The sequence below is a fragment of the Macaca thibetana genome, chromosome 19 (genome assembly GCF_024542745.1).
Source record: "Macaca thibetana thibetana isolate TM-01 chromosome 19, ASM2454274v1, whole genome shotgun sequence".
In the NCBI taxonomy this organism is placed as follows: Eukaryota; Metazoa; Chordata; class Mammalia; order Primates; family Cercopithecidae; genus Macaca; species Macaca thibetana.
Genome location: NC_065596.1, coordinates 14,209,698 through 14,228,867, shown reverse-complemented (window position 1 = coordinate 14,228,867; position 19,170 = coordinate 14,209,698). Strand labels below are relative to the sequence as shown.

Sequence of the window (19,170 nt, the reverse complement as noted above, 5' to 3'; positions counted from 1 at the left end):
ATACAAAAATTAGCCCGGTGTGTTGGCGCACAACTGTAATCCCAGCTACTCGGGAGTCTGAGGCAGGAGAATCACTTGAAACCAGGGGGGTGTAGGTTGTGGTGAGCTGAGATCATGCCACTTCACTCCAGCATGGGCGAAAGAGCAAAGCTTCATCTTATTAAAAAAAAAAAAAAAAAAAAAAAAAAAAGGGGCTGCTTCCTGAGAACCAGATTCGGCGGGAGGGGTGAAACATGGTTTTCACAAGAACCCTGGACACTGGTTTTTAAGCTATGCATGTGCCCTGTGTTGATGAAAATACACTTAACTAAGACTAACTCATAGACTAACTCGTCAAGTCAGCTGACACCTGAGAAGCAGGTAGGAATTAAGGTGCTAGTTCATTTGAACCTACAGCGAGTGAGCGGTCGCCACCGTGGGTTTTAGCCTGCTCCCTTAGTGTGACGGACTGTCCTTCTGGCTCAGTCTCTGACTCAAAGACAAACAGTAAGGAACCAGCGTAGGGATACAACCTGACTCGGATGTCTCAGCCCTGTCCCTCCTGTGGGCCATCGTCCTACTGCGAGTGCTGGGGCTACCCGGCAGCCAACAGGTGTCCTCTCTGAAGTGACTGTGCTGGCCCCAGTCCCACCCAATGACAGGCACAGAAGCCTCCTTCCTGTCCAGACCCAGTGGGCGCTGCCCCACTGACCTGCCGGTGCTTGTCCAGGATGTTGCCGAAGAGCCGGTAGGTGTCGGGGAAGCCCTGGGAGCGGGCGCACTCCCGCACGCTCACCACGCGGTGCTGCTCGGGGTGGAGCACGCGGCCCTGGGGCAAGAGGCGCAGTGGGTGAGGGTAGTAGCACCCAGGCCAGGTCACCGTGGGGGACAGGGAGGGAAATGGCAACCTGGCAGCGTCCGGCCGTGGCCTTGGCCTTGGCCTACGAGCCTGTCCCATGGACACGGAGTGGGCAATAGGCAGAGGAGGCCAGGTGCCTGGGGTCCTGGGGTGCTGTCCTCCAGTTGGCTAAGCCCACACCTCCACCCAGTTGGGCCTCCAAGTACAGGGCCTGACACAGGCCCTTGGACACCCCCTCCCCACCTACCTGCTTGCCCATGGGCTCGGGGTTGGTGACGGTTGTGCTGAAGAAGCCGTCCCACTCGAGCCTTCCATAGAGGCCAGCCCAGTGGTTGTGCCGGTTCCCGGTGTGGGGCAGGCACCAGGGGATGAGGGTGTTGAACTGCCTGGCTGCGGGGTCGCAGGCTTTGCCGGCTGGAAGAGAGGACAGTGATGAGGCTGCAGTTACGGGATGGGGTATAGGCTTGGGACGGGAGACAGTGGCTCTTAGAGCTTTGGGAGGCAGAGATGGCACCTCCTGTGCAAGGGGACCCCTGGGGTGGAACAGCCAACAATCCTCATTCTCTGGGGACTGTGTTTGTTATTATTACTATATATTTTTTTGAGACAGAGTCTGGCTCTGTTGCCCAGGCTGGAGTGCAATGGCATGATCTTGGCTCACTGCCACCTCTGCCTATGGAGTTCAAGCGATTCTCCTGCCTCAGCCTCCCAAATAGCTGGGATTACAGGCGTGTGATACCACGCCCAGCTAATTTGTATAATTTTAGTAAAGATGGGGTTTCACCATGTTGGCCAGGCTGATCTCGAGCTCCTGACCTCAAGTGATCTGCCTGCCTCAGCCTCCCAAAGTGCTGGGATTACAGAGGTTGAGCCACTGTGCCTGACCTGTTTTATTTATTTTATCATTTTATCTATCTATCCATTCATTCATTCATTCATTTTAGAGACAAGGTCTCACTCTGTCTCCCAGGCTGGAGTGCAATGGCACAATCACAGCTCTCTACAGCCTCAACCTCCCAGGCTCAAGTGATCCTCCCGCCTTAAAGTGCTTCCCAAAGTGCTGGGATTACAGGTGTGGCCACCAACCCAGTCTGCTTTTACTACTTAACATGGTCAGCAGCTACCTTCTCTGGGACACCCAGGTTTGGTGTGTCTGTGCCCTGCCCTGGCCTCCAGGTTCACAGGTCAAAGCCCCAGGGCTCTGCCTTCCTTCCCCTCAGCCCATCGGGAACCACGACCTACAGGCCCCACCTTCCACGCAGGAGCAGACCCCACGGAGGGCCCCAGAGCTGCTGCGGCCGTTCTTCCTGTCATGGTGGGTATACCGCAGCTTCCTGGCCATGGTGCCGTCCGAGAGCCGCACCTCGATATTCGGCAGATCGCGCCAGTCTGAGCCGGGGGCCAAGGGGATGTGCCGCATGCGGGCGGCCACCAATGCACTCATGTCCTGAAAGAGTGTGGGGGACCCAGCTGTCACCTCGTGTAAGCAGCATCCGAGCATCCATGGTGGGCTGGGTGCTGGGAACACCATGGTGACCAGGAAGCCCCCTGGGGCTCACGCCCATCGGGAAAGAGACAGTCGGGGATGTTGTACTTGGCTCAAGGCCATAGCAGAGACCTGAGGCAGCGCAGGGGCGGGACAGCGTGGGAATCTAAGCTGAGTCTTTAGGGTGGGGGAAGGGGAGTGGTGCCAGGGGATGGTGAAAGGGCTGGTCTTGGCATCCTGGGAAAATATGCAGGAAGAGGCAGCGAGGGGGAAGGCAGTGGTGGGTGGGCAGTGGCTTGACACCATTCCAGACCGAGTCTGAGTCCAGGAGTGCGGGAGCTCTGACACTTCCCATGACCATGGGAGAGAGACCAGGGGTCACGCAAGGGCTGAGGACTCAGGAAGAGGAGCCTGGGATCAGATTCCATGTCTCCCCTGAGCCTTGGGCAGGCTCTGACTGTTCCCATGAGGCTGCTAGGCTGGGCCTCCAGGGGGAGCTGCTCTGTCAGGGTGCCGTTACCTTACAGATGTGGTCCCTGAGGATGGGCTGGTACTGTGCGCCCCGGAGCTGCCTCTGGAACCAGGACTGAGGCTCCCCATTGTAGGAGATCTCCAGTGCTGAAGCTCCATTCCGCACCTCTGGCAGGTCGGACATTGTGTCTCGCACCGTGATGGTCCGGAAAGGACCTGAGCTCAACCTGCAACAGGAGGTCGACACCTCTGGGCATGCACGCAGCAGCTGTCCCCTCGTCACAGGTGCTGCCCCCTGCCTGCTCACATGGCCTTCTCCAGAGGTCACAGCACACTGCCTGAGGTCACATGAGTGGCAGTGTGCCTGGATGCCATCTGGAAGAGGGGACGGGGTTATGGCATGGACTTTGTGGATGACCACAGCCAAGCATGCGGCCAGCCGCTCTACATGCGCTATCTACTAGGGAAGCAGATGACGCGGGGTCAGAATTGGAGAAGGGGGGTGACAGAGCGCCGTGTTGCAGGCTGGATGCCGTACCATCCTCTCCTCCCTAAATCTCACCAGGGAGCACTCACGGGCCCTAGGAGCTACTGAGGCCCGCTCGGCAGTGTGTGGAGGAGTGACCGGGGCCACCTACCTGGTTATGTTGCTCACGAACTTCTTGTCGTCCACCACCACACTCAGCTGGCAGGCCCGGGGTGCAAACACGTGCAGCGGCTCCGGGAACAGGGGAAGTTTCTCTCCAGGGGCTGCGGCCAGGATGATGGCCCGCCTCCGCGTCTGGGCCACGCCGTACTGACCGGCCTGTGGGGGAGAAGGACAGACACCCCCTTCAGTGGGACACTCCCAACTGGACAGGCCAGACCCAGGCCTGGGGTCAGCAGCCTGACTTGGGAGCAGCTGGCCGATGCAGAGTGCACTTGCGGAATCCCCAGTTACCCCAGCAGGCACGCTCCTGGTCAGAGGAGGTTGGAGCAGATAAAGAACAAAAGCAGCTGAGCGCAGGGGACAACCACTGGGGAAGGTGGGAGCGAACCTTGTGGGCAAGTCCAGCCAGCTCTGAAAGCACTGCAAGGGCCCCGAGGTCTTAGCACTCAGGGAGAACAACACTGGAGACCAGGAGCCCTGCCACTTCCCTAATGGCTGTGGTTACAAGGACAGAGAACGTGGCTGTGACAAGTCTTGCCTGCTGAGCCTGAGTCACCCTGAGGCTGAACTAGGGGACCGGGTAGCCAAGTGCTTGCCCACTTAGGCAGACATCCTGTGCTAGCATCTGAATAGCTGCTTCATTTTTAGTTATACCCTCAATCGCTGAGCTGATAGAGGATGGGGGGGATGCTTTTCAGATAAGGCCTGGGCCCCACAGACCATGTCCATCCCTGTCCCTGCAGACACAGCCACCTGGAGTGCAACCCTCGGCCATCTGTGGGGGTTTGTATGCGCAGTTACCCAGAGCAAAACTGTCTTTTAAACCGATCGAACAGCAGCTGCCTACACATGTCTCTGCACACCTCACTTCCCCTCACTCATGCAGACTCAACCGCTCCGTGGTGCTCCGTGGTGGGCTGCTCACCCTTCTCCATCGAGGGAAAGGAACCGGGAGCTACCTGGTGAGAAGCCCCTGGTAGCCAGCCCTCCCGGGCATGTTCGAGAACACAGCTCAAGAGACGCTAGAGGTGGACTTGCTGGGGGCTGGCTGAGCATGCATCTCCCCTGACCCCACCAGTGGGACAGAGCACCATGCCAGCCTCTGCCGCCTGAATGGCAGGCCTGTGCCATTGAACCCTGCTTTCAGTAAGGGACGGTTGGCTGCTGGCCGGGTCATGTGCTGGCCACATCCATCTGCCCGCCCCGGCCCCGGGGCCCACCTGCAGCACGCCGAAGGTGCACTGATAGCCCATGCGGACCAGGCAGCGGAGGGTGAGCTTCAGGACCATGGAACGCTTGAAGGAGACAAAGTTCCTGACATTCTCCAGGAGGAAGAACCGGGGCCGGTAGTAGTCGCAGTAGCTGTAGGGGCAGGAGAGACTGCAGGAGTCACCTCCACAGACAGAGGGGAGAAACGACCCACTGTGCCGGAAGCCCCTCGTGAATGTTATCAAAGTCTCTCCCTACTGAAAGCTGAGCTGTGAGTTTCCAGCGGGCAGAAGCCTCAGTGCAGGGTGAATGACCACTGCTGACACGCGGCACAGCCCCAGGCCATCTGTCAACACGGGGGGGCTTCTACCTGTTTACCTGAGGAAGGAGACCACCAGCGAGTTTTTGAACTTGGAGTAGGTGCGTGAGTTGAAGCGGTTCATGCCACTGAAGCCCTGGCAGGGCGGCCCACCGCACAGCATCTCCACGTCTCCCTTCTGGGGCAGCCGCTGGCCGCGGGAGTTGGTGGTCTCCCCGGCCATGACCAGCTTCAGCAGTATGTTGCAGTCCTCTGTGAACACCGTGGAGCCGGGGTTGTTCAGTCGGAACGCCTGGGCCGCGGGGTCCCACATCTCGATGGCCCACAGCGTGTCAGAGATGCCTGGCGGATCAAGAACGAAGCCATGCTTTCAACTCCCCAGAAGGAGATTTTTTTTTTTTTTTTTTTTGAGATGGAGTCTCGCTCTGTCACCTAGGCTGGAGTGCAGTGGCACGATCTCGGCTCACTGCAAGCCTCCCAGGTTCAAGCGATTCTCCCACCTCAGCCTCCCGAGAAGCTGGGACACTACAGGTGCCCGCCACCATGCCCGGCTAATTTTTGTATTCTTATTAGAGACAGGGTTTCACCATGTTGGTCAGGATGGTGTCGAACTCCTGACCTCATGATCCTCCCACCTTGGCCTCCCAAAGTGCTGGGATTACAGGCGTGCGCCACCGTGCCTGGCCTCGGAAGGAGATTCTTGAGTCAGGAAGGTGACCGGGGTTGGAAGTCGTTTCAGGTAGCACCTGCCCAGTCTGGGCTCACCAGGTGTTCAGAGATGGAGCCTACGGGCACTCACCTGCTTGGTGGAATCCCTCCGACAACCCCCCGCAGCCAGAAAACACATCCAGGGTCCGCAGCTTGGGCAGCTTGATCTCCATCTCTGGCTCGCTCGGCTCACAGGCTTGGGACTTGGGCTTGCCCTTCCCTGGGGGAGAGAGGCCAGAGGCTAAACCTGATCCTCAGAGTCCAAGTCCCACCTTGCTCTCAAGCACCTTGTTAATTCAGGCAGCCTCGCTATCCCAGAGTTGGTAACACCAAAGGTGGTTTTACACTGAGGGATTCACAGGCAGCCTCCAAGTTACAGAAGAATGACTTGAAAAGAAACTCATACAATGACGTACCTTTTCCCTTGCCCTTCCCTTTGTTTCCAGGGCTACGGGCATGGTTGGGAGGATCTTCAAAGCTTTTACTCTTCGCATTATAGGCCTGAAAAGGAGAGAACTGCAATCGTTTGGGAGAGAAGCGCACTGGTCCCCTCTCTAACACAGACTAGTAAGAAGGCAATTTCATAGCCACTTAATTTCTCCCTCAGTGGGGAGAAATTGGTGGTCAGTTAGCCACCAATAAGAGTAGTGTGACTTTGCTACAATGGAAACTTAAAACAATCCATCTTATTAATACTAACATTTGATCTGGCTGACACTGAAATGCCTATTATAAGCACTTGGGAGTACTCATTCTAGAACAGGAAAAAGTGCTATACAGAATCTGCTGTCCAATTGAGCTATCCTCATCCAAGCCTGGGAAAACGTGGATGTATCGTTTTAAGATAACAACACGGAAAGGCCAAGCCCCAACAATTTACAAGTCATGAGCTTGATCAGCTGACTACCGGGCCCTCTCCATAACCAGGGCCACCTGCACGGGCATGTGGGCTGGGCCTGGACGTGGGTGCCTGGCCCAAGGGACCCAGGAGCAGGGGTACCTTCTCCAACTCATACTAAGACACCAGTCAGGCTGGTGGAGGCTGCCTCACGGTCCTCAACGTTCAGTTGCACCAAGACACTAAAATGTTATGTTCTCTAATGACACGCTTTTTAAAAACCAGGAGTGTTAAACTCCGGAACTACTTGAATCTCATACAACTTGTGCTCCGGAGAACCCTGCCCAGACCCCCGTAAAGCTCCTGCAGAACAGCTTCACGCCAGCCAACCACCCACTTCTTACAAAAGCTGAAACCCTGCAGCCAAGCCGCCTTCTGCATAACCCGACATCAGACTCCTTCTGGACAACTTGGACCCCGAAGCCTTCCCTCTAGCAAGCAGGGGCACCACCTCGAGGAAGTAGAAGCGGTTGGGGCCGCCCATGGAGTACACCTGGACGCACTCGGGCAGGTCCTCCCCATACTCCACGGTGCAGCGGCCCTGCACGGCCTTGAAGTCCACCACAGCCTCCTCGTCGCTCCAGTAGAGCAGGTTGATGTCTGCGTGGTAGCTCGCCGGGGTGGACTTGTGGGTGTTCTCAGGCCTGCGAGCGGGAGAGGCCTCGTTAGGAGCTCTCCTTTGTGGTGAGCTTATGCAGAATTAAACAGCACCATGTTCCTGGGGTGCTCAGGGAACTGCTGGGTAAAGACCACCCCCCGCCAGTAGGCAACCACCAGGTAAAGACACCCCCAGTTAGGGAGACCAGGTAAAGACCCCCCGAGTTAGGGAACCGCAGGGTAAGGAACCCCTGCCAATTAGGGAACCGCAGGGTAAAGATATCCCCTCCCCACACTGGGGAACTGCAAGGTAGACAGACTCCCCCCATTTAGGGAACCGCAGGGTAAAGACCCACCCCCAGTTAGGGAACCTCAGGGTAAAGACCCACCCCCAGTTAGGGAACCGCAGGGTAAAGACCCACCCCCAGTTAGGGAACCGCAGGGTAAAGACCCACCCCCAGTTAGGGAACAACAGGGTAAAGACCCACCCCCAGTTAGGGAACCGCAGGGTAAAGACCCACCCCCAGTTAGGGAACCTCAGGGTAAAGACCCACCCCCAGTTAGGGAACCGCAGGGTAAAGACCCACCCCCAGTTAGGGAACCGCAGGGTAAAGACCCACCCCCAGTTAGGGAACAACAGGGTAAAGACCCACCCCCAGTTAGGGAACTGCAGGGTAAAGACCCACCCCCAGTTAGGGAACTGTAGGGTAAAGACCCACCCCCAGTTAGGGAACCGCAGGGTAAAGACCCACCCCCAGTTAGGGAACTGTAGGATAAAGATATCCCCTTCCCACATTAGGGAACTGCAAGGTAGACTCCCCCACAATTAGGGAACCGCCGGATAATGACCCCCCCCAGTTAGGGAACCAGAGGGTAAAGGCCCCCTCAGTTAGGGAATCATAGGGTAAAGACCCCCCCCATATTTAGGGAACCGCAGGTAAAGATATCCCCTCCCCACATGAGGGAACTGTAAGGTAGACTCGCCCCCAATTAGGGAACTGCCAGGTAAAGACTCCCCAACCGTTAGGGCAGGTTGGCTGCTTGCTCTGCATGCCTGGCCCTGCCCTGTGTGGCCACCTGCCGGTAGCAGCCTCTCCAGAGTGTGTTTCTCTCACCTGTACCACTCAGAACCCTTTATTTCCCGTTATTACAAAGGCTTCAGGAAATCTTTGATCTATGTTAGCTAAGAGGTGAGGCAAGTGTATACCTTCCTGTACAGGCTAGTTTCAGGTTAATGCCCAATCACCACCAGTTACTCGGGTCTTAGAAAAAGAAAACGTAATAGGCCAAAAGCTTAGGAAAGAGAAAAAATCCCAGAGACAGAAAGGAGGACCTGGGAAGAGGTGGGGACAGTGGGACAGAACCTGGACAGTCATAGATGCAGCTCTGGGATGCGGGTGCCCAGACACTCTACCCTTTTTTTCTTTTGAGACGGGGTTTGGCTGTCACCCAGGCTGGAGTGCAGTGGTGGGATCATGGCTCACACAGCCTCAAATTCCTGGGTTTGAATGATCTCTCCAGCCTCAGCCTCCCAAGTACCTGGGACTACAGGCATGTGCCACCACACCCAGCTGGCCTTTTTTTTTTTTTTTTTTTGGTAGGGTCAGGGTCTCACTACACTTCCTCAGGCTGGTCTCGAACTCCTAGACTCAAGTGATCTTCCTGCCTCAGCCTCCCGAAGTGCTAGGATTAGAGGTGTGAGCTACAGCGCCCAGACAGCTTAAGGATTTCTTTTGGAAAAAGGGCTCTGCAACATTAAAATAAGGACCTAAAAGTGAGGGCTGGGAACTAGAATTCTAGTCATTATCAATGCCCACCGATAATCAAAAACACTTGGAAAAACAGCTAACTCAACCTAACTCTTAGAACAACCGTGGGTGCTATGTCATAACCCTGTTTCAGGCAGAGCCTTCTAGAAGAGTCTGCGGCCTCGTGGAAGAATAGAGGCCTCCCCTGACCTGTAGAACTTGTTGACCCGGATCTTGATGTCAGTCTCGTTGGGCCTGCCGTTGCTCTTCTTGGGACAGAAGATCTCTTTGATCCGGCCAATTCGGTAGGGCTCAGGGGCATCCAGGTTGCTGCCTTTGATGTAGTCGGAGTATTTCCGGTAGTGCTCTGGGTACAGGTCCTCGTCCACAGGCTCCTTCCGTGGGCGTTTCACGGGACTGGACAGCTTGATGCTGCAGAGAAGCACCAACTTAGCATCAATGAACTTTCCACCTTGCAGTGGTCAGTCAGGCATGACTGACCCGTGACAATAGCCATTTAAAGTCAAACACCTGATGAATTAAGGTAGGTGTGTACCTTAAGAAATGATTTAGGCTGGGCATTGTGGCTCACGCCTGTAATCCCAGCACTTTGGGAGATCGAGGCAGGTAGACTACAAGGTCAGAAGTTCAAGACTAGCCTGGCCAACATAGTGAAACCCTGTCTCTACTAAAAATACAAAAATTGGCTGGGCGCAGTGGTACACGCCTGTAATTCCAGCTACTCATGAGGCTGAGGCAGGAGAATTGCTTGAACCCAGGAGGCAGAGGTGGCAGTGAGCTGACATTGTGCCACTGCACTGAAGCCTGGGTGACACAGCAAGACTCCATCTTGAAGAATAAAAAAATATTTAGCTGGAAATTCAGTCTCACGGTTTGAAGCAGGCATTCACCCTCTGTGCGTTACTGGCTACAGTGGTGGCCAGCACTGCTCGAATACCCCAGGCTCCTGCCTCCCGACCACTTGGCATCTTGTGTTTCCTGGCCTGTGACGTGAGCAGAAATGACCTAAGAGCATGTCACTGCCTGGGGAATGTCCTGTGTGCTTTCCCTTGGGCTCAGAGACTGGCAACTTCTGACTCCAGCAGCCCAGATATCCAAGGGACACAACAGGCGGAGTTCTCTGCTGACCTGTGATGGGCACCTCGTATGAGCAAGACAGTGGCTATTGTGGTTTTTGTTGAGACACTTTCACTCTGTCACCCAGGTTAGAGTGCAGTGGCATGATCTCGGCTCACTGCAACTCCTCCTCCCGGGTTCAAGCGATTCTCATGCCTCGGCCTCCCAAGTAGCTGGGATTACAGGCACCCGCCACCACGCCCAGCTAACCCTGGCTAATTTATTTTTAGTAGAGACAGGTATGTTGGCCAGGCTGGTCTTGAACTCCTGACAGGCACGAGCCACCATGCCCAGTCTAGTTTCTGTGGTTTTAAGTCACTGTGATTTGGGGTTGTTGCTATGATACAACCTACGCTACCCTGACTAAGGCTCTGATCTAGAAGAGACACTGGAGAAGGCCAATCTAAGGCGACATGGGGGCCTGGGGCAATGGGAATGAGGTCTGACTAGTGGGGAAAAGCTGTTCTTTGGAGAGGGCCTGGCGTTAGGGAAGGCGGCTGCCATGTTCTCCCCACTAGGCCCCCCAGGAGTCTGACAGGCCCCAAAGGCACCTCTGTGCTGAGTCTCCCACTCTGCCAGGAGCACCTGGCAGAAAATACTACAGGGAGGTGTCCCCTTCCAATCAAGGACAACCAGAGGGGGTAATGCACCCTAACTGTGCCAAGGCTGGAGGGACCCTATTTCTCCAGGTCTCATAATTCACAGTAACTGAACTAAGGTAAGGGAGCTGGGGCTCTAGGGAAATGGAACTGTGAGCTGGGAAAGCATCTGGAAAATGTGGGCTGTAATTCCAACCACGCACTTATTCTTCGCAAAAACACAGAATGCATCAGTGTGGAAACGATCTGTGGCTTTAGGTTTTTCCTGAAAGAGCCTCGATCCTCCGACACAGATAAGTCATCTGATGTAATTCCCTCTTACCAAGAAGTAACTCATGTTCATTAAGCCTTTACTTTAAGCCAGGTACTGTACGGAGCACTTTCAACTCACTCAGCCCTTCGAGCCCCAGCAGCCAAGATCCCACTCTCCCACTTCACAGCAGGGGACGGAGAGGAGGTGTCCTTGGGCAGAGGCAGAACTGGGGAGGGCCCCCAGCTGTCCCTCGCGCTTTAGCCAGTAAGTTCCTTTTTGCTTTTTTTATTTTGAGACAGAGTCACACTCTGTCGCCCAGGCTGGAGTGCAGTGGCATGATCTTGGCTCACTGCAACCTCTGCCTCCCAGGTTCAAGTGATTCTCCTGTCTCTGCCTCCCGAGTAGCTGGGACTACAGGTGTGGTGGCACACCCGGCTAATTTTTGTATTTTTAGTAGAGACGAGGTTTCACCATGTTGGCCAGGCTGGTTTCGGACTCCTGACCTCAGATGATTCCCCACTGCCTCAGCCTCCCAAAGCGCTGGGATTACAGGTGTGAGAAATCACACCCAGCCAAACCAGCGAGTTCTGACTTTTACAGTCAGCTTTGCTCTGCAATAGCATCACGGTCAGTCTACACTCCATGCTTTATGTTGTCTGTTTGCCACCTATGCCAAAGTGACGGCTGGGATAACAGCTGGTGCAGAGGGGTTGGGGATGTCTGTGAGGAGGGGGACACCACAAAGCCAGCCTGGCTCGGCTGGAGCGCCCTGGCCCCGGCTGCTCCAAGGGGGCACTCACTTGAACGTGAAGGCCTCAGGGGGCAGGTAAACGCCATCACCGACTCGGTATGGGATGCCGTTCTTGGTGGCTGAGTAGTAGAGGACCCGGCTGTCCAGGTCCTCGAGCTGCTCCAGGACCCTGGGGATTTCTTTTTGCCTCATCTCAGCCAGACGGGCACAGCTCGCACAGAACCTGAAGGAAACAAAGGGACAGAAGCGTAAGGCCCTGAGGTGGCCGGCGGTGGCCGCAGCAGCTACTGCCAGCTTAATCCAGAGACTCTGGCGACCAAGAGAAAACATTTGCAGATGATAGAAGGAAGGAAGTGGCTTTCTTGTGCTTTGTGTTCACATTTTGAAGGCAGTTATTTGAGACCAAAGTCCAGAGAGAATATAGCAAGAAAATCAAGCCACTTTTGAGTCATTGATACAAAACCCCTAAGATATCAATGAAGAGAGTCTAGAATGTGGTTAAGAACACACCACCAGCAAGAGTCCCGAGCGGCTCAGTGAGGAACTCAATCCAGCAGAGACTCTTGCTGTTCTCTCTATAAAGGCCCAACAGGTATTTGAGGAAATTCAACATTATTCTTGACTAGTAAGCCCTTAAAGGAGACCTGAAGACAGCCTTAAAAATAGAGATCAAGGCCCAGCATGGTGGCTCATGTCTGTAATCCCAGCCCTTTGGGAGGCCATGGCAGGAGGATCGCTTGAGTCCAAAAGTTTGAGACTAGCCTGGTCAACACGGTGAGACCCCGTCTCTACAAAAAAAAATTTTTTAAATTAACCAGGCAGAGTGGTGCATGTCTGCAGTCCCAGCTACTCAGGAGGCTGAGGCAGGAAGATCACTTAAGCCCAGCAGGTCGAGGCTGCAGTGAGCTGTGACCACACAACTGCACTCCAGCCTGGGTGACAGAGTGAGACCCTGTCTCAAATAAATAAATAAATAAATGCGGTTGGGTGATAATAAATAAATAAATGGGGTTGGGTGCGGTAGCTCACGCCTGTAATCCCAGCACTTTGGGAGCCTGAAGGGAGCAGATCGCCTAAGGTCAGGAGTTCCAGACCAGCCTGGCCAACATGGTGAAACCCTGTCTCTACTAAAAATACAAAAATTAGTCGGGCATGGTAGCAGGCACCTGTAGTCTCAGCTACTTGGGAAGCTGAGGCAGGAGAATTGCTTGAACCCAGGAGGCTGAGGTTGTAATGAGCCAAGATCGTGCACTCCAGCCTGGGTGACAAGAGTGAAACTCCATCTCGAACAAATAAAAATAAAATAAATAAAAAAAAAATGAAAATAGAGATCAAGCCGAACTCAGCATGAGACTTATGGGAGAAGCACAGATACCCCCAGGGGAGCCCTCTTGGCCTCCCTGGGTCTCCCTGGTTGCCACCTGCTCCTCTGGGGGTGCTGGCTGCTGCTTTTAGTTGAAAAAAGTGAGGTATGGAGGTTAAAAAGAAGGCATGGGGCATTGGACATTAACAAATAAAAGCTGGTCAGGCACAGTGGCTCACGCCTGTAATCCCAGCACTCTGGGAGGTCAAGGCGGGCGGATCACCTGAGGTTGGGAGTTCGAGACCAGCCTGACCAACATGGAGAAACCCCGTTTCTACTAAAAATACAAAAAAATTAGCTGGGCATGGTGGCACATGCTTGTAGTCTCAGCTACTCGGGAGGCTGAGGCAGGAGAATCACCTGAACCCAGGAGGCGGCGGTTGCGGTGGGCCAAGATTGAGCCGTTGTACTCCAGCCTGGGCAACAAAAGTGAAACTCTGTCTCAAAAACAAAAAATAAAAGCTTCCCTAAAAGCAGTCACCCAGTTAGAAAAGAATCCAATAAAGGTCTCATTTACAGGAGAAAATATCTAAAAAACAGCCAAAAACATGCCAGAGCTGGGCACACACTGAAGAACACACGGGAAGTCTTGAAATGGGAAGACGAACCCTGCTCCTGGGTAGGGAACCCTCTTACAAAGCCAATGCCAGGTCATCCACACACTTAAAGCAACTCCAGGCCATCTATACCCTTGAGCGTCATCCATAGTCAGGATGGCCTTTGGTGAGCAAGAAACACAAACTGGGGGGCCACTGGGGGAAGCCAACCAGACAGAAGCACACAGGAAACGGGAGCGATGTGGGCTGAAAGTGCCTGTTGACCCCGAGCCTGGCCCCAGTGCTCACTTGAACTTGTTGTCCTCCGTTGGCTGGGTTTTTGGAGGGGACTCGAATCTCGCGTAGTCTTGATCGTACCACAGCTGGTAGAAGTAGGTCTTCCCGTCGTCCCCCTCCAGCAGGGACTCGGGATCCATGCCTCCCTTGGGAGATAAGAATACGTGTCAGGCCAGGCGTGGTGGCTCATGCCTGTAATCCCAGCACTATGGGAGGCTGAGGCGGGTGGATCACCTGGCCTTCCAGGCTGGTCAGGAGTTCGAGACCAGCCTGGCCAACATGGTGAAATCCTGTGTCTACTAAAAATACAAAAAAAAATTAGCCAGGCGTGGTGGCGGGTGCCTATAATCCCAGCTACTCAGGAGACTGAGGCAGGAGAATCACTTGAACCTGGGAGGCAGAGGTTGCAGTGAGCTGAGATCATGCCATTGCACTCCAGCCTAGGCAACAGAGTGAAATTCCGTCTCAAACACACACACACACACACACACACACACACACACACACACACACAAGATAATACAAATAAAAACAAAACAGAACACATGTCAGCAGTTGACCCTCCATGGCAAGGCAGGGGCTCGCGAGGGGCACCAGGCACTCACCTCCATGGCCCAGTTTTCGGATGGGGATTTGTAGATGACTTTCACTTTGCTGTGGATATATGAAAGCTGCATGTCCTCACATTCATCCACCAAGAACAACTCCAGAGGGTCCGACGTGGCCCCGAGGACTGTGTCTGTCCCAGCGCAGAACCAGTGGGCGTGAAACATCTGCCCGTTGATGCCGTCCTCCCACAGCGCCGTGACCCTGGAATCAAGATGGGCATGGGGAGAAGTTCTGACCTGGCCAGCAGATATGTGACCGAGTCTGGGCAGCGGCACTCGTCCTTTTCGGTTTTCATCTAGGGCAAAAAGCTGCTGGTGCTATTTTGGCAAAACAGGCATCTCCTACTTGATGAGAAAGTACGTGCAGAAGTCAAGCAAAAAGAAAGATGCAAACCTTGCTAGATACAGCGGTTTTGAGGAATCATCTGGAATAACAGAGACACAGTCCCCAACTTCCAGGGTTTCCGCATCAATGCACACCTTCTTATAGTAACTCTTCTTCCCGTCAGTCTGAAAATGAGAGCAGATGTTCAGGGAGGATCATTTTGAGGGTCTTTGCTGGCCTTGACCTGCATGGTTCTCTGTTACTTAATGTAAGACATGACTCCATTTCATCAAGAAGTCAATGAAGAGTTGCTGCTAAAGAGAACATCCTGTTCTACAAGGGCTTCAATAATAAAAAAGAAGAGAACATCCACCCTCCTCGGCCAGATGCTGTAACCAAGGGAACTCGCGTCCCTCCCACTTCCGCTCTGCCACTCGGGTCCCAGGATTTGATTTTAACAGCATAGCTCGCAACACCTCACCATCGTCTGTAAGGCCACAGCCTGAACCCTGGCCCCTGTCCTGCCTGTCACCCCCTGGCTCAAGCCAATCCAACTGCAGGGGCCTCCTTCCTTTTCTCCACCAAGGTAAGCTGACTGCCACCTCAGTGCAGCTCTCCCCCAGGTCTTGGTGTGGCTAGGTCCTACCTGACCTTCTCCATCTCAGCCCACGTGTCACCTCTGCAAGGCCTCGTGGCCCCAGCCTCCTCCCAGCCCCCTACCCTGCAGAGGTACTCATGCCATGCAACAGTACCCATGTCTGTCCTCCTGCAGGGGCTCAGCCACGGCCCAGGCAGCCAGCAGGCGGCAAGCCTCATGCTTAAGTGAACTGATTGCATCTTTAATTTATGGACATCAGAGAAGCAACACAGAGGATACTCACTCCTTTCTCTCACACTGTGGTAAAGGAACTGACCCTCAGTGAAGCCGATGACCACAGAACAACTGGGAGGCCATCTGTTGGTGCCCCCAAAAGACCCACCCCACGCCAGAGGGGGCTGTGACGGCTCTCTTGAAAACAAGCTATGAGGGGCCAGGCGCGGTGGCTCCCGCCTGTAATCCCGGCACTTTGGGAGGCTAAGGTAGGTGGATCACTTGAGGCTAGGAGTTTGAGAATGGTCTGGGCAACATGATGAAACCCCGTCTCTACTAAAAACACAAAAAAAGTTAGCCTGGCATGGTGGTGCATGCCTGTAATCTCAGCTACTCAGGAGGCTGGGGTAGGAGAATTGCTTGAACCTGGGAGGCAGAGGTTGCAGCGAGCTGAGATCATGTCACCACACTCCAGCCTGGGTGATAGAGCAAGACTCTGTCCCAAACAAAACAAAACACAAAAACAAGCTATGAGGGCTCACCTGCCTGACGCCCCTAGAACTGTGTCAAATGCCCATTTTGGGACATTAGGAGAACTGAGCCTTGTGGCCATACAAAAATGCCTTGCTGGTACTGAGCCACAGAACATGGTCTCTCGGCCAGTCCTGCTCCTCTCAGGGGCAAACAGGCAGGTTTCTTGGTGCTGGGGCTCAGGTTGACCAAGAGGTCAGGTTGGCAAGATACTAGGGGAACCTGCTTATCGGGAACATGGCAGTGAGCCGAACGAGGGGCTCCAAGGGTTACCTTGACGGCTTCTCCAACCCAAGAGATGCGATTCTTGTTCTGTTTCTTTTTCTTCCCCTGGTGCATTTTTTTGGGTGACGGCATCTCTGGGATGTTATCATCGACTTCCTCATCGTCATCTGCCTCCTTCATGGCCATATTGGGACACCTGCAATGTCACTGGTTATACCTAAGGCCCCTTTTCTAAGTAAGACCAACCAAGGCTGTTTTCGTCCTAACAGGGACAGGCCCTGAGACAATGCCTAACGAAGGAATCCTGGTGCTTTCCCACACACGCGGGCCCTTCTCCACAGTGCATCCGCCACCAGCTGGCAAGTCCTTTGCCACAGGAGGAGGACTCGGCCCGACCTACCTCCGCTCTTGGCAAGCCTGCTTGCTCCGTCCACTGCCACCAAATTTAACCATGTCCTTGCAGGCTTTACATTTCCCACACTCAGGCTGCTGACACACCTAAAAAATGGTATTAAAAAGGCAAATCAGAGCCGGGCACAGTGGCTCATGCCTGTAATCCCAGCATTTCAGAAGGCCAAGGCAGGCAGATCACTTAAGGTCAGGAATTCCAGACCAGCCTGGCCAACGTGGTGAAACCCCGTCTCTACTAAAAATACAAAGATTAGCCAGGCGTGGTAGGGTGTGCCTGTAATCGCAGCTACTTGGGAGGCTGAGGCAGGAGAATTGCTTGAACCTGGGAGGTGGAGATTGCAGCGAGCCAAGATCACACCACTGCATTCCAATCTGGACAAGAGTGAAACTCCATCTCTCTCTTTTTTTTTTTTTTTTTTTGAGACGGAGTCTCGCTCTGTCGCCCAGGCTGGAGTGCCGTGGCCGGATCTCAGCTCACTGCAAGCTCCACCTCCCGGGTCTACGCCATTCTCCTGCCTCAGCCTCCCGAGTAGCTGGGACTACAGGTGCCTGCCACCTCGCCCGGCTAGTTTTTCGTATTTTTTTAGTAGAGACAGGGTTTCACTGTGTTAGCCAGGTTGGTCTCGATCTCCTGACCTCGTGATCCGCCCGTCTCGGCCTCCCAAAGTGCTGGGATTACAGGTTTGAGCTACCGCGCCCGGCCGAAACTCCATCTCAAAGAAAAAAAAAAAGGGGAAATCATACAGCCCTTAGTAACAATGAGACAAATGATGAATTAATACTTTTAGGTCTCAAAAAATTTTAAAAATAAACAAAAAAGGTGAATCGTGGCCCGGCACGGTGGCTCATGCCTGTAATCCCAGCACTTTGGGAGGCCAAGGTAGGCAGATCATGAGGTCAGGAGATTGAGGCCATCCTGGCTAACATGGTGAAACCCCGTCTCTACTAAAAATACAAAAAAAAATTAGCTGGGCGTGGTGGTGGGCGCCTGTAGTCCCAGCTACTAGGGAGGCTGAGGCCGGAAAATGGCATGAACCCAGGAGGCAGAGCTTGCAGTGAGCTGAGGTCACGCCACTGCACTCCAGCCTGGGCGACTGGGCAAGATTCCGTCTCAAAAAAAAAAAAAGGTGAATCACAAGCCCTTAGTGACAATCAAACAAACAGTGAATTAAGACTTTTAGGCTAGGCATGGTGGCTCATGCCTGAACCAGTATATTGGGAGGCTGAAGCATATGTAGATGGATCACTTGAGTCCAAGGGTTCAAGACCAGCCTGGGCAACATATTAAGACCCCCATCTCTACAAAAAATTAAAAATTCACCAGGCGTGGTGACAAATTCCTGCAGTCCCAGCAATTCAGGATGCTAAGGAGGGAGGACTGCTTAAGTTCAGGCATTTAAGACCAGCCTAGGCAACATGGCAAAATCCCATCTACAATATGTTTTTTTTTTTTTTTAAGTAGCTGGGCATGGTGGCATATACCTGTGGTCCCAGCTACTTGGGAGGCTAAGGTGGGAGGATCACTTGAGCCCAGGAGGTTGAGAATGTAGTGAGCTACAGCCATGCCACTGCACTCCAGACTGGGTGACAGAGCAAGACCCATCTCAACAACAACAACAACAAACAAGAAGACTTAAAAATGTGCCTGTTTGGCCAGGTGCAGTGCCTCATGCCTCTAATCCCGGCAGTTTGGGAGGCTGAGACAGGAGGACCACTTGAAGCCAGGAGTTTGAGACCAGACAAGGCAACACAGCAGGACCCTGTCTCTACAAAAAAAAAAAAAAAAAAAAATTCAACCTTATTAGAAGTACGGTAAGTGAGAGAAAAAGTTCCCTTCCCATTCTCCAGATGGGTAAAGGTTAAGAAGCCAGAGAGGTGGTGTGAGGAAACAAGAACGCACACTACTCAAATAAGTTGATAGAACCATTTTGGAGCGCAATCTTCTAGATCAAACTTAAGAATACACACCCACAGCCTGGCAACGCTATTTCTAAGCAGATACACTTGCAAGAAGCTTTGCTCAAGGATGCTGCCTTATATTTATAATACTGAAGAGGTGCCTATCATTGAGAAGTTAGGATGTTCATTTAATGAAATACTACAGAATATTTAAAATGAAATTACTAGATCTACCTGTATCAACATATAACAGTTGCATAAATAAAAACAAAAGATTTTAGGGCTAGGCACAGCGGCTCACACCTGTAATCCCAGCACTTTGGGAGGCCAAGGTGGGCAGATCACTTGAGGTCAGGAATTCAAGACCAGCATGGCCAACATGGTGCAACCCCGTTTCTACTAAAAATACAAAAAAATTAGCTGGGTATGGTGGCAGGTGCCTATAATCCCAGCCACTCGGGAGGCTGAGGCAGGAGAACTGCTTGAACCCGGGAGGTGGAG

The 19,170-nt window shown here is 53.5% G+C and overlaps 2 protein-coding genes across 5 annotated transcripts in view; both read right to left on the bottom strand.

Annotated features, from left to right (window-relative positions):
* EIF3G (eukaryotic translation initiation factor 3 subunit G) overlaps positions 1-8,028 on the bottom strand; it is a 29,300-nt gene extending 21,272 nt beyond the window's left edge. The window contains exon 1 of the mRNA XM_050770668.1: positions 8,025-8,028. The gene's annotated coding sequence lies outside the window, so the exon portion shown is untranslated. The remainder of the gene's footprint in view (positions 1-8,024) is intronic.
* Positions 1-19,170, bottom strand: part of DNMT1 (DNA methyltransferase 1) — a 62,258-nt gene that overhangs the window by 1,672 nt on the left and 41,416 nt on the right. For 3 of the 4 annotated variants that reach the window (XM_050770000.1, XM_050769998.1, XM_050770001.1), the window contains 17 exons: positions 16,760-16,857; positions 16,408-16,555; positions 14,862-14,977; positions 14,465-14,669; positions 13,872-14,005; positions 11,713-11,886; positions 9,134-9,355; positions 7,030-7,222; positions 6,097-6,181; positions 5,772-5,900; positions 5,032-5,314; positions 4,665-4,806; positions 3,434-3,600; positions 2,845-3,022; positions 2,081-2,285; positions 1,086-1,252; positions 692-808 (listed from right to left, as the gene is read on the bottom strand). In XM_050770000.1, coding sequence (XP_050625957.1) covers positions 692-808; positions 1,086-1,252; positions 2,081-2,285; positions 2,845-3,022; positions 3,434-3,600; positions 4,665-4,806; positions 5,032-5,314; positions 5,772-5,900; positions 6,097-6,181; positions 7,030-7,222; positions 9,134-9,355; positions 11,713-11,886; positions 13,872-14,005; positions 14,465-14,669; positions 14,862-14,977; positions 16,408-16,555; positions 16,760-16,857 — 2,763 coding nt within the window. The remainder of the gene's footprint in view (positions 1-691; positions 809-1,085; positions 1,253-2,080; positions 2,286-2,844; positions 3,023-3,433; positions 3,601-4,664; positions 4,807-5,031; positions 5,315-5,771; positions 5,901-6,096; positions 6,182-7,029; positions 7,223-9,133; positions 9,356-11,712; positions 11,887-13,871; positions 14,006-14,464; positions 14,670-14,861; positions 14,978-16,407; positions 16,556-16,759; positions 16,858-19,170) is intronic. The other variant, XM_050769999.1, reaches the window with a different exon arrangement.